Source organism: Perna viridis, chromosome 14, assembly GCF_037379345.1.
Source record: "Perna viridis isolate PV_CMFRI_1.1 ecotype Kerala chromosome 14, ASM3737934v1, whole genome shotgun sequence".
Taxonomy (NCBI): domain Eukaryota; kingdom Metazoa; phylum Mollusca; class Bivalvia; order Mytilida; family Mytilidae; genus Perna; species Perna viridis.
In genome coordinates this window covers 30,074,354-30,100,646 of record NC_142458.1, presented here as the reverse complement: position 1 = coordinate 30,100,646, position 26,293 = coordinate 30,074,354, and the positions used below count along the sequence as shown (strand labels likewise).

General features: G+C 30.8%; 1 protein-coding gene across 1 annotated transcript in view; it reads right to left on the bottom strand.

The window, feature by feature from the left end:
* Positions 1-12,670: 12,670 nt before the first annotated feature.
* The window catches only part of LOC148598943 (uncharacterized), a 52,641-nt gene continuing 39,018 nt past the window's right edge, over positions 12,671-26,293 (bottom strand). The window contains exons 9-15 of the mRNA XM_088561954.1: positions 23,578-23,630; positions 20,875-20,918; positions 20,171-20,207; positions 19,285-19,303; positions 16,980-17,040; positions 15,388-15,422; positions 12,671-12,772 (exon numbers count right to left, since the gene is read on the bottom strand). Of these exons, the coding sequence (XP_088418080.1) occupies positions 12,762-12,772; positions 15,388-15,422; positions 16,980-17,040; positions 19,285-19,303; positions 20,171-20,207; positions 20,875-20,918; positions 23,578-23,630 (260 nt within the window). The 3' untranslated portion in view covers positions 12,671-12,761. The remainder of the gene's footprint in view (positions 12,773-15,387; positions 15,423-16,979; positions 17,041-19,284; positions 19,304-20,170; positions 20,208-20,874; positions 20,919-23,577; positions 23,631-26,293) is intronic.

Genomic DNA, 26,293 nt, shown 5'->3' with positions numbered 1-26,293 from the left:
TTGTTGTTATGCATTTTTTTGTGTTTTTAGGAAAAATAGAGATAATCAAATTATGAAATCACTGGCAATGAAACTGAGCAGTTTTTATATAGTTCGTTATCCTAAAAGGAAACAATAAAAATTTATGTTTAAAACAAAACAAAAATAGATAACAAAATATTATAACTGCTGCCGAATACAACTTTGCAATTTTCTAAAAGAAAAGAAAAATAGTTGGCCTTTGAATAAAAAATATAAAAACAAAATGCTTAAATTTCCGATAAAACAAACTGAACAGTTTTATATCTTTCAGTAGTATTAAAGGTAAAAATATTTTTTTCAATTTCAAAAATTTTTGTTTTAGAGCATGTGCTGGAATATCAGGAAATAGAAGAACAGCGTTCTAATGTCCCCTACCAATTTAATCTGTAACTTCTCATAGACTGCATATAAAAAATAAAATCAATTAGTAAAGGCATTGCAAAAAAAAGTGTGGAGAACTTTAAATTCAGTCCAAGGGCCATAACTTCTGTAAAATAACAAACAATAAACAAACTCATTATTCTCAAAAGTAAAAGGAAAAGGATTTTTTATATAAAAAAAAACACTGATGACCAAATGTTTAAATTTCTAATTTAAAATTATTCTAAAAATCATCATACCTAGCTATCAGGGATATTAAAAACTAGAAATACCACAATACTGTGAAAAAAACTCAAAATGAAAAACTCCCTGCTTCAGATGGACTTAAACTAAAAAATGCTTGTTGGATAACCTCTGTTTGGTGGATGACCTCTGTTTGGAGGATAACCTCTGTTTGGAGTCATTTAACAGTAATTATTTTCCTTCATGCACATCTACAAACATGTACAAAACCAAACCACCCTAAAAAATTTCATCAAGATCCATTTAGCAGTGTAGGAGGAGTTGCTTTCATGAGGTTTAAAAGGTTATTTAAATTATCTTATCTCCCTTCAAAGCCCTTTTATAGTAACAATATTACTTTTATACATATCTAAAATGTTTGCCCAACCTTCCCTTAATTTACTTCAAAATCTAAAGAGCAGTTTAGTAGTTGTATCTACAATGTTTGAACAGTCATCAGAAACAGGTCATCAGAGGTCATAATAACAACAGACATATAGAACTAACAATCACCATAAACAGACATCAGAGGCCATAATAACAACAGATATATAGAACAGTCATCATAAACAGACATCAGAGGTCATAACAACAACAGGTATATAGAACAGTCATCATAAACAGACATCAGAGGTCATAATAACAACAGATATATAGGGCATGTAAGTCTTGTCATATGACACTGTGGTTTCACGAGAATGGGTTCTAGTCTACCATTCAAAAGCATGGGGATTTGTCTTTTAGAGAGTATTGAGTTCAGTGTTAAGGGCAAAACATCTTTTTGTGTAAAAAAATACCGATAAAAAAGGACAAATATCTATTTCTACATGATAAAGGTATTGAGAAAAAAAAAAGACATAGAAGATTTTGAAATGTTACACAGCGTTTCGAGAACCCGGAAGTAAACAATACAATGCAGATCGGTCTTCAGTTTTCAATACTTTCTACGTTGGAAATTCAGGTAAACAAAATGAAACTAGAACGAGACTTGCATACCCTATAGAATTAACAATCATCATATACAGACATCAGAAATCAAAATAACAAGAGGTAAATAGAACTAACAATCATCAATAAACAGCTGCATTTTAAGCACATGATACGCCCGTTGCCCTTTTAACTTGCCCTTATAAATACCCTCACCCCAAAAAAAGTAAATAAAAAATGCACAAAAAATTTGGCACTATCAAGGCTAACTCAATTTTAACTAAGTTTGTTGATATTTCACCCATACATTTCTATCTAGTTTCTGAAAAGGTTACCAAGTATCTTTTATATTCATAACACAGAAAAGAAAAATCTGAAATTTATAAAAATTAAAAGGGACCTTACATCAATAAGTATGAACAATTGAACAAAGTTTCATTTAAGTTGGTTAAAGTGATGGTCCAAAAACTTGAAAAACCCCCATCTTTAAGGAAAAAAATTCATAACATGGAAATGAAAAATCTGAAAAATTTATAACAATTGAAAGGGAGCTTACATCAATAAATATGAACAATTGACCATGGTTTCATTTAAGTTGGTGAAAGTGTTTTTGAGTTATTGTCCAAAGATTTGAAAACCCCCCATTTTTTAAGTAGAAAGATTCATAACATGGAAACAAAACATCTGAAATTTATAAAAATCAAAAGGGAATTTATTTCACTGGAGATGAAAAATTCACCAAAGTTTCAGAAAAGTTGGGTTAAAGTGATTTTAAGTTATTGTCCAAAAACTTGAAACCCCCCCCCCCCCCCATTTTTTAAGGAAAACAATTCATAACACCGAAACGAAAAATCTGAAATTTATAAAAATTGAAAGGGAGCTTACATCAATAAATATGAACAATCGACCAAAGTTTCATTTAAGTTGGTGAAAGTGTTTCTGAGTTATTGTCCAAAGTATGGAAAACGAGCAGACAACGGGCAGACAACGGTATACCATAATACATCCTGTCTTTGACAGGTGTATAAATACAGACATTAACAATCATAATAAAAACAGGTATATAGAACTAACAATCATCAATAACAACAGGTATATAGAACTAATAATCATCAATAACAACAGGTATATAGAACTAACAATCATCAATAAACAGCTGCACTTTAAGCGCATGATACACCCGTTGCCCTTTTAACTTGCCCTTATAAATACCCTCCCCCACAAGTTTCATTTAATTTGGTGAAAGTGTTTTTGAGTTATTGTCCAAAAATTTGAAAACCCCCCATTTTTTAAGTAAAAAGATTCATAAAATGGAAACAAAAAATCTGAAATTTATAAAAATCGAAAGGGAGCTTACATCAATAAATATGAACAATCGACCAAAGTTTCATTTAAGTTGGTGAAAGTGTTTCTGAGTTATTGTCCAAAGTATGGAAAACGAGCAGACAACGGGCAGACAACGGTATACCATAATACATCCTGTCTTTGACAGGTGTATAAAAACAGACATTAACAATCATAATAAAAACAGGTATATAGAACTAACAATCATCAATAACAACAGGTATATAGAACTAATAATCATCAATAACAACAGGTATATAGAACTAACAATCATCAATAAACAGCTGCACTTTAAGCGCATGATACACCCGTTGCCCTTTTAACTTGCCCTTATAAATACCCTCCCCCACAAGTTTCATTTAATTTGGTGAAAGTGTTTTTGAGTTATTGTCCAAAAATTTGAAAACCCCCCATTTTTTAAGTAAAAAGATTCATAAAATGGAAACAAAAAATCTGAAATTTATAAAAATTAAAAGGGAACTTATTTTACTGGAGATGAAAAATTCACCAAAGTTTCAGAAAAATTGGTTAAAGTGATTTTAAGTTATTGTCCAAAAAGTTGAAAACCCCCCATTTTTTAAGGAAAAAAATTCATAACATGGAAATGAAAAATCTGAAAAATTTATAACAATTGAAAGGGAGCTTACATCAATAAATATGAACAATCGACCAAAGTTTCATTATAGTTGGTGAAAGTGTTTCTGAGTTATTGTCCAAAGTATGGAAAACGGGCAGACAACGGGCGGACAACGGTATACCATAATACATCCTGTCTTTGACAGTGTATAAAAACAGACATTAACAATCATAATAACAACAGGTACATAGAACTAACAATCATCAATAACAACAGGTATATAGAACTAACAATCATCAATAACAACAGGTATATAGAACTAACAATCATCATAAACAGACATCACAGGTCATAATAACAACAGATATATAGAACAGTCATCATAAACGGACATCAGAGGTCATAACAACAACAGGTATATTGAACAGTCATCATAAACGGACATCAGAGGTCATAATAACAACAGATATATAGGGCATGTAAGTCTTGTCATATGACACTGTGGTTTCACGAGAATGGGTTCTAGTCTACCATTCAAAAGCATGGGGATTTGTCTTTTAGAGAGCACTGAGATCAGTGTTAAGGGCAAAACATCTTTTTGTGTAAAAAAATACCGATAAAAAAGGACAAATATCTATTTCTACATGATAAAGGTATTGAGAAAAAAAAACACATAGAAGATTTTGAAATGTTACACACATTTCAAGAACCCAGAAGTAAACAATAAAATGCAGATCGGTCTTTAGTTTTCAATACTTTCTACATCGGAAATTCTGGTAAACAAAATGAAACTAGAATGAGACTTGCATACCCTATAGAACTAACAATCATCATATACAGACATCAGAAATCAAAATAACAAGAGGTAAATAGAACTAACAATTATCAATAAACAGACATCAGAGTTCATAATAACAACAGATACGTAGAACTAACAATCATCAATAAACAGCTGCATTTTAAGCGCATGATACGCCTGTTGCCCTTTTAACTTGCCCTTATAAATACCCTCACCCCAAAAAAAGTAAATAAAAAATGCACAAAAAATTTGGCACTATCAAGGCTAACTCAATTTTAACTAAGTTTGTTGATATTTCACCCATACATTTCTATCTAGTTTCTGAAAAGGTTACCAAGTATCTTTTATATTCATAACACAGAAAAGAAAAATCTGAAATTTATAAAAATTAAATGGGACCTTACATCAATAAGTATGAACAATTGAACAAAGTTTCATTTAAGTTGGTTAAAGTGATTTTAAGTTATTGTCCAAAAAGTTGAAAACCCCCCATTTTTTAAGGAAAAAAATTCATAACATGGAAATGAAAAATCTGAAAAATTTATAACAATTGAAAGGGAGCTCACATCAATAAATATGAACAATTGAACAAAGTTTCATTGAAGTTGGTGAAAGTGTATTTGAGTTCTTGTCCAAAAACTTGAAAATCCCCCCTTTTTTTTGTAAAAAGATTCATAAGACAGAAACGAAAAATCTGAAATTTATAAAAATTGAAAGGGACTTATTTCACTGGAGATGAAAAATTCACCAAAGTTTCAGAAAAATTGGTTAAAGTGATTTTAAGTTATTGTCCAAAAAGTTGAAAACCCGCCATTTTTTAAGGAAAAAAATTCATAACATGGAAATGAAAAATCTGAAAAATTTATAACAACTGAAAGGGAGCTCACATCAATAAATATGAACAATTGAACAAAGTTTCATTGAAGTTGGTGAAAGTGTATTTGAGTTCTTGTCCAAAAACTTGAAAATCCCCCCTTTTTTTTTGTAAAAAGATTCAAAAGACAGAAACGAAAAATCTGAAATTTATAAAAATTGAAAGGGACTTATTTCACTGGAGATGAAAAATTCACCAAAGTTTCAGAAAAGTTGGTTAAAGTGATTTTAAGTTATTGTCCAAAAAGTTGAAAACCCGCCATTTTTTAAGGAAAAAAATTCATAACATGGAAATGAAAAATCTGAAAAATTTATAACAATTGAAAGGGAGCTTACATCAATAAATATGAACAATTGAACAAAGTTTCATTGAAGTTGGTGAAAGTGTATTTGAGTTCTTGTCCAAAAACTTGAAAATCCCCCCCTTTTTTTTGTAAAAAGATTCAAAAGACAGAAACGAAAAATCTGAAATTTATAAAAATTGAAAGGGACTTATTTCACTGGAGATGAAAAATTCACCAAAGTTTCAGAAAAGTTGGTTAAAGTGATTTTAAGTTATTGTCCAAAAAGTTGAAAACCCCCCATTTTTTAAGGAAAAAAATTCATAACATGGAAATGAAAAATCTGAAAAATTTATAACAATTGAAAGGGAGCTTACATCAATAAATATGAACAATTGACCATGGTTTCATTTAAGTTGGTGAAAGTGTTTTTGAGTTATTGTCCAAAGATTTGAAAACCCCCATTTTTTAAGTAAAAAGATTCATAACATGGAAACAAAAAATCTGAAATTTATAAAAATCGAAAGGGAGCTTACATCAATAAATATGAACAATCGACCAAAGTTTCATTTAAGTTGGTGAAAGTGTTTCTGAGTTATTGTCCAAAGTATGGAAAACGAGCAGACAACGGGCAGACAACGGTATACCATAATACATCCTGTCTTTGACAGGTGTATAAAAACAGACATTAACAATCATAATAAAAACAGGTATATAGAACTAACAATCATCAATAACAACAGGTATATAGAACTAACAATCATCAATAACAACAGGAATATAGAACTAACAATCATCAATAAACAGCTGCACTTTAAGCGCATGATACACCCGTTGCCCTTTTAACTTGCCCTTATAAATACCCTCCCCCACAAGTTTCATTTAATTTGGTGAAAGTGTTTTTGAGTTATTGTCCAAAAATTTGAAAACCCCCCATTTTTTAAGTAAAAAGATTCATAAAATGGAAACAAAAAATCTGAAATTTATAAAAATTGAAAGGGAACTTATTTTACTGGAGATGAAAAATTTACCAAAGTTTCAGAAAAATTGGTTAAAGTGATTTTAAGTTATTGTCCAAAAAGTTGAAAACCCTCCATTTTTTAAGGAAAAAAATTCATAACATGGAAATGAAAAATCTGAAAAATTTATAACAATTGAAAAGGAGCTTACATCAATAAATATGAACAATCGACCAAAGTTTCATTATAGTTGGTGAAAGTGTTTCTGAGTTATTGTCGAAAGTATGGAAAACGGACAGACAACGGTATACCATAATACATCCTGTCTTTGACAGGTGTATAAAAACAGACATTAACAATCATAATAACAACAGGTACATAGAACTAACAATCATCAATAACAACAGGTATATAGAACTAACAATCATCAATAACAACAGGTATATAGAACTAACAATCATCAATAACAACAGGTATATAGAACTAAAAATCATCAATAACAACAGGTATATAGAACTAACAATCATCATAAACAGACATCAGAGGTCATAATAACAACAGATATATAGAACTAACAATCATCATAAACAGACATCAGAGGTCATAATAACAACAGATATATAGGGCATGTAAGTCTCGTCATTTGACACTGTGGTTTCACGAGAATGGGTTCTAGTCTACCATTCAAAAGCATGGGGATTTGTCTTTTAGAGAGCACTGAGATCAGTGTTAAGGGCAAAACATCTTTTTGTGTAAAAAATGCCAATAAAAAAAGGACAAATATCTATTTCTACATGATAAAGGTATTGAGAAAAAAAAAACACATAGAAGATTTTGAAATGTTACACACATTTCAAGAACCCAGAAGTAAACAATAAAATGCAAATCGGTCTTTAGTTTTCAATACTTTCTACATCAGAAATTCTGGTAAACAAAATGAAACTAGAATGAGACTTGCATACCCTATAGAACTAACAATCATCATATACAGACATCAGAAATCAAAATAACAAGAGGTAAATAGAACTAACAATTATCAATAAACAGACATCAGAGTTCATAATAACAACAGATACGTAGAATTAACAATCATCAATAAACAGCTGCATTTTAAGCGCATGATACGCCCGTTGCCCTTTTAACTTGCCCTTATAAATACCCTCACCCCAAAAAAAGTAAATAAAAAATGCACAAAAAATTTGGCACTATCAAGGCTAACTCAATTTTAACTAAGTTTGTTGATATTTCACCCATACATTTCTATCTAGTTTCTGAAAAGGTTACCAAGTATCTTTTATATTCATAACACAAAAAATTCATAACACAGAAAAGAAAAATCTGAAATTTATAAAAATTAAAAGGGAGCTCACATCAATAAATATGAACAATTGAACAAAGTTTCATTGAAGTTGGTGAAAGTGTATTTGAGTTCTTGTCCAAAAACTTGAAAATCCCCCCTTTTTTTGTAAAAAGATTCATAAGACAGAAACGAAAAATCTGAAATTTATAAAAATTGAAAGGGACTTATTTCACTGGAGATGAAAAATTTACCAAAGTTTCAGAAAAGTTGGTTAAAGTGATTTTAAGTTATTGTCCAAAAAGTTGAAAACCCCCCATTTTTTAAGGAAAAAAATTCATAACATGGAAATAAAAAATCTGAAAAATTTATAACAATTGAAAGGGAGCTTACATCAATAAATATCAACAATTGACCATGGTTTCATTTAAGTTGGTGAAAGTGTTTTTGAGTTATTGTCCAAAGATTTGAAAACCCCCATTTTTTAAGTAAAAAGATCCATAACATGGAAACAAAAAATCTGAAATTTATAAAAATCGAAAGGGAACTTATTTCACTGGAGATGAAAAATTTAAAGTGATTTTAAGTTATTGTCCAAAAAGTTGAAAACCCCCCCATTTTTTAAGGAAAAAAATTCATAACATGGAAATGAAAAATCTGAAAATTTATAACAATTGAAAGGGAGCTTACATCAATAAATATCAACAATTGACCATGGTTTCATTTAAGTTGGTGAAAGTGTTTTTGAGTTATTGTCCAAAGATTTGAAAACCCCCATTCTGAAATTTATAAAAATCGAAAGGGAACTTATTTCACTGGAGATGAAAAATTTAAAGTGATTTTAAGTTATTGCCCAAAAAGTTGAAAACCCCCCATTTTTTAAGGAAAAAAATTCATAACATGGAAATGAAAAATCTATAAAATTTATAACAATTGAAAGGGAGCTTACATCAATAAATATCAACAATTGACCATGGTTTCATTTAAGTTGGTGAAAGTGTTTCTGAGTTATTGTCCAAAGTATGGAAAACGAGCAGACAACGGGCAGACAACGGTATACCATAATACATCCTGTCTTTGACAGGTGTATAAAAACAGACATTAACAATCATAATAAAAACAGGTATATAGAACTAACAATCATCAATAACAACAGGTATATAGAACTAACAATCATCAATAAACAGCTGCACTTTAAGCGCATGATACACCCGTTGCCCTTTTAACTTGCCCTTATAAATACCCTCCCCCACAAGTTTCATTTAATTTGGTGAAAGTGTTTTTGAGTTATTGTCCAAAAATTTGAAAACCCCCCATTTTTTAAGTAAAAAGATTCATAACATGGAATCAAAAAATCTGAAATTTATAAAAATTGAAAGGGAACTTATTTCACTGGAGATGAAAAATTCACCAAAGTTTCAGAAAAATTGGTTAAAGTGATTTTAAGTTATTGTCCAAAAAGTTGAAAACCCCCTTTTTTTTAAGGAAAAAAATTCATAGCATGGAAATGAAAAATCTGAAAAATTTATAACAATTGAAAGGGAGCTTCCATCAATAAATATGAACAATTGACCATGGTTTCATTTAAGTTGGTGAAAGTGTTTCTGAGTTATTGTCCAAAGATTTGAAAACCCCCCATTTTTTAAGTAGAAAGATTCATAACATGGAAACAAAAAATCTGAAATTTATAAAAATCGAAAGGGAACTTATTTCACTGGAGATGAAAAATTCACCAAAGTTTCAGAAAAGTTGGTTAAAGTGATTTTAAGTTATTGTCCAAAAAGTTGAAAACCCCCCATTTTTTAAGGAAAAAAATTCATAACACCAAAACGAAAAATCTGAAATTTATAAAAATTGAAAGGGAGCTTACATCAATAAATATGAACAATTGACCATGGTTTCATTTAAGTTGGTGAAAGTGTTTTTGAGTTATTGTCCAAAGATTTGAAAACCCCCCATTTTTTAAGTAGAAAGATCCATAACATGGAAACAAAACATCTGAAATTTATAAAAATCGAAAGGGAACTTATTTCACTGGAGATGAAAAATTCACCAAAGTTTCAGAAAAGTTCGTTAAAGTGATTTTAAGTTATTGTCCAAAACGTTGAAAACCCCCCATTTTTTAACGGAAAAAAATCATAACATGGAAATGAAAAATCTGAAATTTATAAAATTGAAAGGAGCTTACATCAATAAATATGAACAATCGACCAAAGTTTCATTTAAGTTGGTGAAAGTGTTTCTGAGTTATTGTCCAAAGTGTGGAAAACGGGCAGACAACGGGCGGACAACGGTATACCATAATACATCCTGTCTTTGACAGGTGTATAAAAACAGACATTAACAATCATAATAACAACAGGTACATAGAACTAACAATCATAATTACAACAGGTATATAGAATTGACAATTGGCAATAATGATGTTCACTTAACACAGCATGATACAACTAGCGGTCAAACCATGGACAGTTTGGGCAAGTGTGGACACAATATTAGTTTTTGACAACTTAAACACAGACTTACAGCTTATTATGGACATAACTGGTTTTTGACACAATATAGCACAGAATTTGAAACTAAATGGGATAAATAAGGAATGAAACGAAAATTGCAATCAGATCAAAATAAGTAAATCAAGATGTGGCCCCTTTGACCCCTTTTAACTCTTCTTATTAGCACCTATTTCTAAACCCCCTAAATCAATACCAACCTTCCTTTTGTGTATAGAAAATTTACTATTCAATTTTAAAAAGATCAACCCAGTAATATGCATGTTAAAGGATGAAAACCAAGTGTCCATGGAAGACAATGCAGACTTCAGCATCATACCAATAAACAATTGTACAATATTTTTCTTTGGTTGCATAAAAACAGACATCAGAGATTATAATAAAAATAGGTATAAATGACAAAAGGCTATAATAAATCAGAAAAAAACTGTTATACACGTTTCTACTGCACAGTAATTCTAGCTCTACCTTAATCACCCACCCTCTTTTCCACAAAAAAAGATCAATTAAGAGAAAAATAATTACAGATAGTTATAACTTAAATTCATTCTGCAAACTTTATAGGATTCTGACTGAGAGAATTATGTAGAGATGTAAAATTATAACTTTAAAACAAATTAACAAAATCAAAACAAAGGAATATGGTAAATTGAAAAACAACTTTAACAAAATCAAAACAAAGGAATATGGTAAATCGAAAAACAACTTTAACAAAATCAAAACAAAGGAATATGGTAAATCGAAAAACAACTTCAACAAAATCAAAACAAAGGAATATGGTAAATCGAAAAACAACATTAACAAAATCAAGACAAAGGAATATGGTAAATTGAAAAACAACTTTTAAAAAATCATAAAGTAATATGGTAAATCGAAAAATAACTTTTAAAAAATCATAAAGGAATATCAGTGTTAGATCAAGCTAAACTCAACAAAGAGAGCATAAAAGACTATTACTACTGGCTGCTACTTCCTCCGATATTACCCTGTGATTACTAATGATATAGTTGACAAGGTAAAATCTTCAGATGTAGCAGGTTTACATACTTTGAGATCACTCGTAATATTTGGAAGTACTCAGCCATTTCTTCTACACTAAAAACTTAAATTTTGTGCAAACAAAAACAGCTAAAGTTTCCCAATCTCTTGTCATTGTTTACTCCCTTATACAAGTTCAGCCTGAAATTAGCTTAAACCAATTTTATCCATACAGCAATATTTTGTAGATTTCCTTTGTGTAAAAACTTGTTAATAAGGACCTTTGAATAAGTTACACCATCAATGAGGGGCAAAAGAAATTATTAGATATAAAAATTAATTTGTCAAGATCACAATGGTCTGGCCTAGTCTGGAAATAAATATTATAAAGGAACAGCCCCATAAAATGGCACAATGAAGCATAAAAAGCTAAATGTAAACTAGAATTACTGTGAGTAAATATTACAGTGTGCAGCATTATATGACCACAGCATATTGAATTCTAATTATTTGGGACACAGTTAAAGTTTTTGACCTAAGCAAAGTTCAATAAGGACATAACAACTGGTTAGCATAGAGTACAAAATTTGAAATATAATTAAAGGTGAAAAAAAGGTTTTGCTTTATGGTTGTTGCCCCACTGACCCTCCTTCCCCCCCCCCCCCACCCTTCAAAACTCCAAAAATGTAAAAGAAAGCAGAACACTGGTTGACTAAAGGCACAGATTTTTATAAGGAATTCACGATTTTTTTTTAAATCAAATTGGAAACAAAATAAAAAATGCTTTTTTTAGTGTGTGGCCCCTTTACCCATTAAAACTCCAAAAATGTGAGAGATATCTGAAATTGGATTGAAAATAAAGACAGGAATTTTTATAAGAAATAAGAAAACATTGAATTTGATAAAAAAATGTACCCAAAATAAACTTTTCCTATTGACTCTAATGATAACACCTATTTTTGACATTTCTACAACTTATTTTCAAAAGAGGTCAGGCCAAAACCTAAAAACACTAAAGAGATTCTAAAAACAATGTGTAATAATTTCATAAATATTTTTTGGGGTAAGTATTACTAAAGTTATAATGAATAAATGAAAGTTTAATAAGATTAAACCATTATAAGACCAGATTTTTTTTTAAATAGGAAACCACACACTAATGAAACTAGCACACATTAAAACATTTATATACAAAATACATATTATACAGTAACTTTTTTTTATTGTTTTTTTGTTTTTTTGTAATTTTTTTTAAATAATTTATTGATATGTTTTTTGTTTTTTTTTTAATAAATAAAAGACAACACAAGTTGCAACCAAGAGAAAAACAGAAAAAAGATAGTGATGAAAAAAGGATATTTACACATTATTGCCATTATCAAATATATATACAAATCAGGAAATACAAAAAATATACAGAATAAATATTACACAACAACTTTTTTTGTATTTTTGTTTTTTTTGTAATTTTTTCATTAATTTATAATATATTTTTTGTTTTTTTTTTGTTTTCATATAAATAAAATAGGTCCAAAGTTCATTTGTCCTTTAATCTATTACACAATACATGTACCATCAATCTCGGGCATTCAACGACGAGCTGAAAAATAGAACAGAGGATAGTGAAAGTCTTGATACATAATTAATTTTTTTTTATTGTTAATTGCTTGTTTTGTTTTGGGATATGATACCAAGTTTATAGAGTTCCAGATAATAACATATAAGAAATGGATGTATACAAAGTTCTCTTGTTTATTCATTGACTTTCTATTTCCCCACTTATCTTTTGGTTGTCATCAAAATTAATATACCAAATCCCTAAGCATTCCCTCTGGCAAAAGCTCAGATATCTGTTACAAAAATCTCCATTATGCCCTATCTAAAAAATTACCTAGCTAATTGGTAAACAATTAAAAGATAAGTAAGGAACCAAAGAAGTGGAGATGTTAAGCAAGTCATCATGAAGACAATATACTAAATATCTATTCAAATACCTATTCAATTTTGACTGCATGAAGACTTTAGTAGGATTTATTATATTGGCTAATTTCATCAATTGAAAGTTTCATTCCATCTATTATAGTTTTCTAGATACTGACTAAAAACTGCTAAAAACTTAATTTTTTGGCCTTTCAAGGGCAATGACTGCTACATGGAGTCGTTTGACAACCTTGATCCCTGGAGACTTTTGTAGGCCTTATAATAAGAATCATTTCAGCAATTGAAAGTTCCATTCTACCTATCATAGTTTTCAAGATAGTCGCTGAAAACTGTAAAAAAAAAAAGAAGTTATTTTTTACCTCTCAAGGGCAATAACTCTTACAAAGAGTTGTCTGACAACTTTGACTCCTGGAGACCTTTTAGGCCTCATAATAAGGATAATTTCAGCAATTTAAAAGATATTGGCTGAACCTAACAGTTTTGGAGATATAAGCAAAAAAACTACCTTCTGACCCCTATATTCTATTTTTAGTAATGGCTGCCATGTTTTTTTACCAATCAAAAAATCGAAACAGTCATATTGTGCAGGATACCCTAAAAACAAAAATACCTACTTTCATTGAAATCTGAATGGTAGTTTCTGAGGAGAAGATTTTTGAAATTAAAAACATCAAAAACACCAAAAACAGCAAAAAACGGCCGAAAAGAGATATAACTCCAACATTGGTTAACAGATTTTCACCAAAATTTGACAACAGATAGATCATCACGTTGAATACTTTTACCGGAAACAGAATTTGGTTAAACCTAAAGATTTTTGAGATATATATGCAAAAATCTGTTGTCTGATCACTATGTTCTAGTTTTAGTAATGACGGCCATGTATTTTTAACTGATCAGAAATCTAAACAGTCATTTTGAGCAGGATACTAAGGAACAGACATCTTAAGTTTCATCCAAATCCATTCAATATCAGAGCAGAACATGTTTGAAGAAATTGTTAACAATGATGACGGATGCTGAGTGACGGCTATAGCTCACATGGCCTATGGTCAGGTGAGCTAAAAAATGATTTAGATTAATCCCTCTTTTGTCGTAACTTCTTTTAAAGAAATAAACTCCAAATATAATGATTATACAAAATGGTAATGGTGGTTCGACAGATTAATAATTCTGATTCCTACATTCCTGGAATCAGTTTAATAGCCAATTCTTTAAGAAGATCTTTTTGACAGACATGAATGTCTTATCTCATAACACACCATGATTAATTGAACAACAAACTAAATACACGTACTATATCATGCACATACAACAAAATAGGCCCAGACAAACTTCACTATGAAAATGTTCAAAAGGTACTGTAGTGTCATTCTCTCATCCTTTGATTATACTTTGATTAAAAAAAATAATAATAAAATAAATAAAAAAAAAATAAAATAAAATTAAAAAAAATGACAATCAATTTTTCAAAATATTTCTGCTGAAAGAAGTGTCATATTTTTATCATTTAAAATGTATATAAACTGTTATCACAAAGATATGTCTCAGCTGTCATACATGAATGCTTTGTTCTAAACTTGATTTTACTAATTTCATATATAATGGATAGTATATGATTGCAAATTCAACCGTTAGACACCAACTAAGTGGACTAATTCCTCAGGTATAGTAAATCATTTGCATATATGGAACTCAGTGACTAAGAGAGATTATTAATTAAGTCAGATTAAGATTGACCAAAACTACGCAGACTTTTTGTATCGCGCTAGAACTCTAACAATAGGCTTCTGGAACAGGGTTATGTTGCTACAAGATTGAAGTCATCACTACAGAAGTTTTATGGTCGTCATCATGAACCCCTGGATTGTTGTGGCGTATCCATCTGCACCATGAAAACTGATTTATTCAACGGGTCATAGTTTTCCTTTCCTCATTTGTCTACCCCGGACTTGACTTTTTATGAGCAACTCGGCGGGTGTTTCTAGAAAAGCAGAGAATGCTTACCCTACCGGTGCCCCTGGTCCATGCTCCCAGTTTTAAGTGGAGTCCGAGTTGCTCATTTGCTTTTGTTACTTTGTATGTATGATTTTAGTTACTTTATGTTCTTTTGTTGTGTATGTCTGTTTTCCATGTCTGGGCTTTGTCCCTGGATTACATTCTTTTGATTACCGCTATAACCTTGGTTCCCTTGATTACTTTTTTAAGGAGGGCACATTTGCATAATGTAAGGTGTACCTGCAGAGCTATTAGAAGTATTCAGTATTAACCTACCTCGTCTCTGTCTTGTGTTCTTCTTTGGCAGCTCACTACAGAAAATAAAAAAATTACAAAAATTACAATACAAGTAAAATTAATGACACTACACATGAACATCTATGTCAACAACATCAATTAAATTTAAAGAAACTTTAAGAATTATATATGTTGACAAGTTGAATCTAAAAATTTATCTTTTTTAACACTCTGCAATATGTAATAACAATAAATAAGTGATTCAAAGCAATGAAATGATACTCCTATACATGTACTATGGTACATGCACTTAGTTATAAATACACTATAATAGTACAATATTAGTCCCGTACACAATGAAAATAAAGGACCCATAACTATGAAAAACCTAATGCCATTACCACTGCAGCTTTTTGATCCTTGTGAAGGATTTCACAATTTCACATTAACTGCTAAAAAATCCTATAAAATTTCATTAAATTCCCTTTTTAAAAGGGTTTAAGAGAAAATGGGCATTTGAGGCTTTAACATGTAAAGCCATTAGATTAAATTTGATTTACTTGTTTTTGAATCTTCCTAGAGTCATTATGGTCCTTCAATTACATCTACGTGAATGACGCCAAACCTTTTTAACAAAGTTTCATCAAAATCCCTCAAGTAGTTTTGGAGGAGTTGCGCTTCCAATGTTTTAACATGTGAAAACTTTAATTTGGATTATTTGACTTTGGAGTCTTTTGACAGTAATTATTATTCTTCACACACATCTTACGTAAACCCTTAAGTTAGACTATCTTGCCTTTGAGTCCTATATTTATATTCATTCATGCACATCTACATATGATCCCCAACCTTCAAATAAAGTTTCATCAAAATCCTGTGAGCATTCAGAGGTTTACTTATCAATATCCAAGTGAAGAGTTAAAAGAGGTATGGCCTACATTTGCAATCATTATTCTCAATGTTGAATTACTTTTTTGTTTCCAATAAAATATGCCACCCAAGCTCCCAATACCATCTTGCCCAACATGCTTTAATATGCCTAGTGAAGTTGCCTGTGTCCCTTGACCTTTTTTTTTGGTTTAGCCTCTGATAAAGATATTCATAGTTGAATGTTTGTCAAACTTAAACGGGACCATTTTTGCACAATACCCACTGCGCAAGCATTTACACATTTCAGAAAAAATTAAATTCTGTACATGTATGTACCCAAATAAAAAATTGCCTATTGACTGATTTATGTGAAAACTGTCTTAATCATTTACTAAAGTTTGAAGTAAATTGGTATAATACGGGTGTAACTTAATATTGATTACAATATTTATAAGTTAACACCTTGGTACTTTTTCCTGTGATTTTGTATTTAAAAAAAATAGATTTGTACAATAAAGGGGCAAATCAACCTTGATCTTAGGTCTACAAAAAGAGATAAATATGTTCTTGTTATGAAAAAAAGGGTTTTTTTTAACAAAATTATGCATTTTTTCTTGAATTCTACAGAACTTCTGGAAGGGAACTTGAAAAAAGCAAATATCCATGAATATGGATCACGGTGTATTCAGTGACATTAGTTGTCATGTGACCACATTCATTCATTAACAATAATAATAAATACAAAAATATGATAATCATACATAACATAATCCTTCCACCATTTTGGCCTTTCCAGGCTTTCTTTTCTTCTCAGATTATAACCTGCAAATAAAACAAGAGGCTTCCAGGAGCCTGAATCGCTCACCTTCTTGAATTTTGCCTTTCAAAGGCAATAAATTAAACAAGAAGTCGTCCAACAATTTTGACCCAAGAAGTCTTTGGTAGGACTATCACAAGATTTTTTCAACAATTGAAAATTTCTTTTAATCTATCTTACTTATTGACTGAAAACTATTAAAAAAAAGTCATTTTTCCCCTTTCAAGGGCAATGGCTCTTACAAGGAGTCTGAAGACTTCTGTAGTCCTAATAATAATATGGATCATTTCCGCTATTGAAAGAATTTGGATAAACCTAAAAGTTTTGGGTTATCTGTGAAAAATTACTGTCTGACCCTTATGTTCTGTTTTTAGTAAAGGTGGCCTTGTTTTTTTCAACAAATCAAATATCCCCACATCAGTTTTATGCAAGATACCCCAAGGAACATTCATACCAAGTTTGGTTTCAATTGGTCAAGTAGTGTCAGAGGAGAAGATTTTTGAATTAAAAATAGAAAAATCATTGAAAAAGGGCAAGAACTCCAACATGGCTTCACGTATTAAAACTAAAATTTGACCAGAGATAGATCTTATCATGCTGAACACTTTTACTTCTGTCAGAATTCAGCTAAATCTAACAGTTTAGGAGATATATGTAAAAACTACTGTCTGACCCATATGTTCTATTTTTAGTAACAGTGGCCATGTTTTTTGACGAATCAAAAATCCCCACATCAGTTCTACGAAGGATACCCCAAATAACATTCATACCAAGTTTGGTTCTAATTAGTCCAGTAGTTTCAGAGGAGAAGAGTTTTGTATAATTGTTAATGACAACGATGACAGACGCTAAGTGATGGCAATAGCTCACATGGCCTTTGGCCAGGTGAGCTAACAATAGTGAAGTTAGAAGAAATAGTATCATTCAAGTTTTACCAATACAAAAACATATAAGATATGAAAATGCATCAGATTCAAATGCAAATTAGGAGGTAAGCAATGGCATGATGTGATGAAAGTTTCATTGAACTGCATTCAGCAGTTTCTTACTGTGGATGTGGAACAGAATAATCATGATAATGCCTTCTCTATTTCTTCTATGCTATCAAGATCAGTTCAATAGTAATCAAATCAAATTCAATACAAAAACACTTCTAATGTAATTACCTAAATTTAATAAGAAATGATGAAGGGGAGGAGTGAAATAGTGGTTTATAACAACATATCTAAAATTAGTTTGTTCTTTTCCATGCCATTAAAGAAAATATTTAGTTATTTATGTCAAATTAATAAAATTCTACAGTGTTTTCACATATACAAAAGTACATCTGACTACATACGCAAAAAAAAACAAAACAAACAAACAAACAAAAAACAAAAAGTTCTATGGCCTTCTGTAAACCAATTTATTGTGGCAGTCCTTACCAAAGGAGATTACTTTTTAGTATCTGTTTTCTGTCATAGTTGGTTATAGATTCATTCTTACTTGAATCACCTGCCTTTGGAACTTTGTGGAAAACAATAGCGGGCACTAATCATTTCATTCCATTACATTTGATTTATTTTCGAATTTGTTATTTATTAAAAAGTGATTTTCTAAAAAATAATAAAGTCAGATATTTCTTTGAAATATGCAAAAAATGCAATAGAAATGGGGAAATTTACCACTGAATTATAAATTTTGTCATCAATTTCCATATCAACACTGAATTAACAGAAACTCTATACTGTAGTGCCATGTACAAAACTTAAAATAGGAAATACCAAAGTTATGTCACTAGTGGATTACTAAAAGTAGAAATATAGACCAAATGTATGTTTCCCCACAGAATTTCAATGAAACCATTACACTGCCAGGGGAACCAGCTTAAACACATATTAAGTTGACACTTCGTAGTCGACACTGATATCCTCCACTTATTAAGAGTTAAAATATTGGAACCTATCTTTCAATGGACACGATGTTTGAAAATTGGCCAATAAGAATTTTCTCAGCTTTGATAGCTTTTGATGCTCATCATGTTAAATCAAGCAAAACTTTTATTATGTGTTTAGTTCATCCTTTTTATTACATTTGCTAGTTTGGTCACAACTCTCTAAAAAGTATTAACATAGTTCAAAATGTGTTTCTCATAACGTTTCAATGGCCACTTCGAGGGGCTTCCGCTACTGACTGAACCTCTAAATACAAAAACTAAATAACCATATTTTTTGTTAGTATTTTGATCCATAATAGTGTAATGTACTTACCAGATCCAACAGCCCGATCCTGAAATTCAATAAACTTAAAATAAAAAACTAAGTAGTTTAATGGTACTGGTTAGATATTATCATTTCAAGTCTACAGATTTTCATTTTCCAGGGTATGTAACTAAGTCTGTTATGGTCAATAAGTCTAATAGTGTATCTTCATACAACCCTATCAGGCCACAATGGTTATATTCTAAAATCTCCTCATGATTAAGATCATCAAGCTGTTTTATGTTTAGAATTTTTTCACGTTCAAACACTGAGAAATTCTCTGTTCTATATGCTAAAAGAATTGATAACTCTAAAACATACCCCATGTATATGACAAATCAATGAATAACATTGAAGCACTTCAAAAACATGGACCAAAATGGTCCCATTATTTTCATCAACTATAAATTCAACTGACAGGACTTTAACAACTTTTTAAGTTTCAGTGTTAATTGTAAAGGATATGGAACAGACCATATATGGAGGATGCTGCAATAAATTTAGTGTAAGTTTAATAGCCATAAAATATATCGCAGTCTCAGGGCGGGATGTATTACGGTAAACAGTGTGTTCATAGTTTATATTTTGATGAACCTTTGATGTTTCATTATATTTCTAATTGTTGTATCACTTTTTAGTTATGGGACTTTATTCACAAAAATATATATTTCACATTGTGGAACTATCACTAAAAACCCTTGTAAAAGCATTCATAAATTTTATTTCTGAAGGTATATTTAAAAAAAATAATTAATGACTATAATTAATTAATATAACCTCTGGTGGCCATCTTGTTATCATTTAAGAGAAGTGAAAGTAGATGATTTGTAGAAGCTCTTCAAATTATCATTCTTTCTAGTAAAAAAATTTCATGTAGTTGATCAAATTTACTCACTTGTAATCCACTACAAGAGCTTCTGGTTCTCCTCTGGCTAAAAAACATTAAAAAGAAAAAAATTGACGATTGAGATTGCAATGAAAACTGTCTTAAAGCCTGATAAAACCTTTTTTCATTATAAACTGAAGGTATTTCAAAGTCTCATAGAATTTCCCTGTCAACCTTAAGTTTTGTACTACCTAAATTGAATTATGTCAAGTGAATACCGAAGTTCTACAGCATCCCCTTAATTATTTAAAAGAGTTCATATCAACCTGTATTGTACAATCCATGCCTATAAAATAAAATCACTTTCATAATTGATCCTTTACACCAAAAAGTGCAGGAATTTGATTTGTCCTTAAGTAATATCTTATCACCTAGGTACATTTTTAAAGTGTGGTCCTATATGGTACCCTTTAAAGGTGATTTGATATTAGTATTGGATACAAGGAATCTGGTATAACTAATCTGACATATTCTGGTTGTACAAGACATCCGTGGTATAACTAATCTGACATTTTCTGGTTGGACAAGACATCAGCGGTATAACTAATCTGACATTTTCTGGTTGGACAAGACATCAGCGATATAACTAATCTGACATTTTCTGGTTGGACAAGACATCAGTGATAGAACAACATACTAGTGTATTATCAACAGATATCATTTAAGTACAAATAAAGCTCTGTCCTTAAAGTCTAAAATCATAATATACATACGCTGGTTGGCTCTCCTTCTTGGTTTTTGTCGTCTTTGGTGTAGTCTGAAATGTAAATTATTCATAACATATTCATATGATTAAATTTGACTTATATTTACCCTCAGTGAAGACAATAAGAATTTTATACTTTCTTACATTCCCTTTTACTTGCTATATAAATTATACAAATTTTAAAGAATCTTAATCCAAATGATACACCTCTAAACAAAAACTAAATAGTCTGTTATAATTGATTGAATACATTTGTTTTGAACAAATGCTGATATATACCAGTAAACAAGCAAACCCTAAAGAACACTCAACTGGATTCAAAAGCTTCATTCTACTTTTTGTTAAAAAAAGTCAAGTTTTTTCATTGATAAAAAAATCTTAATAGTAATCTTGTGCAGAATATAGTAAGGACAATTTAAGTAGCTGTCTTTCTAAGAATCGTGCAAAATCTGAAAAATGTGATACACCCTCAAAAAAGGCTACATATTTTAATTTTTGTAATTAAGTTCTTTTATGGATCTATACTATGAAATGTGTAATTATTCATTCATGTCTGCCTGCTCTTAGGAGATAATCAACATTGAAAATCCAATAGATTCCATTGTATTTGAGTGTCATTTACAGAGTTATCTCCCTTTATTTTGAACTCTACAGAGCATTCTATATAATTTTTATCTTCTAAGAACACAGGTTATATAAAAACATGAGACTCCTTGGAGCCTGCATCGCCCACCTTGTTGAATTTTGCCTTTCCAAGGCAATAAATTTAACAAGTAGTCCAACAATTTTGACTCGAGAAGACTTTGGTAGGATTTATCAGAAGATCATTTCAACAATTGAAAGTTTCAAGATATTGACTGAAAGCTGTAAAAAAAAGTCATATTTCCACTTTCAAAGGCAATAACTCTTACAAAGAGCCAACTGACAACTTTTATAAGACTTTTGTAGTCATAATAATAAGGATTACTTCAGCAACAGGAAGAATTTGGCTAAAACTAACAGTTTTGGAGATATATGAAAAAAAACTAGTCTGACCCCTATGTTCTATTTTAAGTAACAGCAGCAATGTTTTTTGACTGATAAAAAATCTCCACATCAGCTATGCAGGATACCCACGAAACATTCATACTAAGATTGGTTTCAATGGTCGAGTAGTGTCTGAGGAGAAGATTTAGAAAAAAAAATAACATTAAAATTAGCAAAAATCGTTCAAAAAAGGCAATAATTCCATCATGAATGAATGGATGAAAACCAAAATTTAAACACTTTTATCTATGTCAGGATTAGCTAAACCTAACAGATTAGGAGATATATGCAAAAAACTACTGTCCGACCCCTATGTTCTATTTTTAGTAACAGGGGCCATGTTTCTCCAAAAATCAAAAATCCCCACATCAGTTATATGCAGTATACACCAAGACACATTCATTCCAAGTTTTAATTGGTTGAGTAGTGTCAGAGGAGAAGATTTTTTAAAGGAATAACATTAAGAATAGCAAAATTTGTCGAAAAGGGTAATAACTCTAAACTGGCTTAACATATTAAACCAAAATTTAATAAGAGATAGATCTCATCATGCTGAACACTTTCACTCAATAATCAGAATTAACTTAGGAGATATATGCAAAAAACTACTGTCTGACCCCTATATTCTATTTTTAGTAACATTGGCCATGTTTCTCAACGAATGGAAAATCCCCTCAACATTTCTATGCAGGATACCCCAAGGAACATTCATACAAAGTTTGGTTCTAAATAGTGAAGTAGTGTAAGAGGAGAGCAGTTTTGTATAACTATTAACGACAAAGACGGATGAATCACATTTCCCATGATTCTTAGTTTGAGTGCTACCTAACTTTCATTGAGAAATATCAAATAGCTTCAGGAAATGCAATAACATTAACAACAACAAAACAAATTCAAGGGCAACAACTCAAATAAATGGATACAATTTGGCCCTCAGATAGATCTGATTTTCTATTTTTATTGACAGCAGCAATGCCTTTTCATTTATCAAAACTCCAAATTGTCATCTTGTACAAGACACCCAAAGAACAAAAAAAAAAACTAATTTTCATTGCATTCTGTTTTTAAGGTAGATTTTTGAAAGTGGAAAAAAATGGAAAAAAATAGCAAAACACAAACACTTACAGGGAATTAACTCTCAATGTGGGTAAACATATTTTCATGAAATTTTGTCCAAAGATATAATGTTTAACACTTTTATCCAATCAGAATTAGGCTTAACCTTATACTTTTGTAAATATATAAACATATATGCAAAAACACTTCTGTCTGACCCCTTATAATGTTCTATTTTTAGTAATGGCAGCCATGGTTTTTGATATCAAAAATTGAAAAAGACATTTTGTGCTGGATATTCTAATATCTATATCTAAAAATTCTTACTTTCATTAAAATCTGTGCACTGATCCGGAGGAGAAGATATTGGGAAAAAAAATTTAATGAAAGCAGTGAAGAAACAGATGACAATGAGTGCAGACCTTCAGGTGATCTCAGTAATTAACTCACATGGCCTATAACCAGGTGAGCTAAAAACGACAACAAAAAAAACAACAAAATTTATAAAAATTACCTGGCTGCTTACAAAAAAATGATTCAATAATTTTTTAGGTTATTTTTCATGAAGTGTGAATGGAAGCTGAATAAAAATCAGTATACACAGATACTTCCCGACAAAGATACTTACTATCTCCATATCTGAATTTGGGATAGAGACAAGGCTTATGTCTGGTAGCCCACCTAAAACACACAAAAATACCTATGAAAACTGGTTGTCATATCAAAGCTGAGAATACACATACATCCTGCAGAATACTACATGAAGAAAAGGATCTAACACAAGACAAAGTAAAGGGTGGTAGTCAAAGTATACAACACTTAACTTTAGTAAGTACAGTACCTGAACCGATCAGTTTCCAATCAGTCATTGATCATTCAAACCGATGATCGCATCACGTGACCATCGAGCGGATTCCATTGTTTCATTTGTAATTTTTACACATGTTTACATAATTCAATAAATGTAAACATCATTTTATTATTTTTCATTCTACACTTCTTTTACTTTTAACCAAAAAAAAAAAAAATATATGGATTTAATATCTTAAATGAAAATTAATTTCAATAAGGTTGTATATTGAATTCGTTCCAATGGAAGTTCTTAAATTTATATGAACCGATCATCTGTCATTTTACATAACAAAACTGCTATCAGATTGGTCACCAGTCATCGGTTATCGATCCGTCAACGATCAATCAGTCAGCGGTCATCGATCCATCAAATAGTTGCATGGATCGGTTCCGGGACTGTATGTGTAAAATTATACTGAACACCATTAATTTGTAATCTGATAAATTCACTACATGATCTGATGTATCATTCTGACAGAATTATAGACACTGCCCCTAACGGAACTTATACCCACTGCCCCTAACGGAACTTATAGACACTGCCCCTAACGGAACTTATACCCACTGCCCCTAACGGAACTTATAGACACTGCCCCTAACGGAACTTATAGACACTGCCCCTAACGGAAATTATACCCACTGCACCCTGTTGAACCCTGTACATTTTAGGGCCAATATAGATATACGATTAATATTGGACAAAATTGCTATAGTGGATAGACTAAGCACTTATGACACAAATTTTGCTGCCATTTCTAAAACACCCAACTCCAAACAGTAATAACCGTAGTACTTTTATCTTGTTGAGAACAAAAAAATAGAACATGACGAATTCCTGACAATATGAACATCTACAAAAGGTATTCTAACACTTCAATGCATTTCATAAAAATCCTGCAAGTTATTAAGGAAGAGCTGTGTGCAACACATGTGACAAAGTTTTCTGAAAGATGCCTAAGTTCCAACAGTCATCATTTCTACAATTTTTTCCTAACAATATGCACATCCCAATAGGATAATTTAATGTCCTATTAAGTTTCAAAACAATCTTGCAAGTCATAGGAAGGAAATGGGGAAAATTTACGACCAAGTTTGGCTGAAAAATGCTTAAGTTACAGTTGTCAACTTCTACAATTTTGTCTAAACAGAAATTTCCTGACAGTATTCACATCTCCATCTGATTATATTGCATCCCACTAATTTTCATAACAATTAACTGCAAGTTGCTTATAAAAAAGTTTCGACAGATGAACAGACAATGGACAAATCGATATACCTTCCAAAGTTAAATTGCAGGGGATGTAGTACATTCAATTATTTTGGCTCAATACTCATGTCTTGGGTGCATCCTTAATAACCAAAATTACCGATGATTTCTTTATTTTCATTTTATTTCCAATTTTATCATATAATTGTCTGATCTCTTCATGTTTTCACAGAAGTATATAACAAAGCAGACAACAGAGGAAAAAAGTTAGTTCAAGCCAGTAGGACACTAGAGAAACCAACAGTCAGACTGTCATTAGGTCAAACTGGAACAAACCAACAGTCAGACTGTCATTAGGTCAAACTGGAACAAACCAACAGTCAGACTGTCATTAGGTCAAACTGGAACAATCCAACAGTCAGACTGTCATTAGGTCAAACTGGAACAATGAACCATTATGTGCAATTGTATGCGCATAACTAAACTTTACATGTTTATATCATGAAACAAGCTGCAATGTTTGAAAATGCTGCTTAGCAAACAAAATAATTATTTTGCAGTATTTCTTTTAATTGTAAGTTCATGCATGATAAAAAAAAATTGTCATATAAAAACTTCCACAAAAATAACTTCTTCCATATGACATACCAATTCTCTAAGGTTAACTGAGGTATGTTGATTGATGATGACATTTTTACTTATTTTATAAACTATGGACAATTTATAAGATTGGGAATACATTGAGTATATGTATAAAACACATTGGGACTGCAGGAGCATATGTATAAAATAGATTGGGACTACAGGAGCATATGTATAAAACAGATTGGGACTGCAGGAGCATATGTATAAAATAGATTGGGACTGCAGGAGCATATGTATAAAACAGATTGGGACTGCAGGAGCATATGTATAAAATAGATTGGGACTGCAGGAGCATATGTATTAAACAGATTGGGACTACAGGAGCATATGTATAAAACAGATTGGGACTGCAGGAGCATATGTATAAAACAGATTGGGACTACAGGAGCATATGTATAAAACAGATTGAGACTGCAGGAGCATATGTATTAAACAGATTGGGACTACAGGAGCATATGTATAAAACACATTCAGAACTGTAATAATTTGATGTTAATGCAACTGCCAAGTAATAAGTTTGACTTGAGTACAAGTGGGTCATATCAAATGACCTAATCAGAAAACTCTACATAAATCTTTATATGGACACCAACACCACTAAAATACATTAAGTCTCATCTTACACAACATTAACCACAGG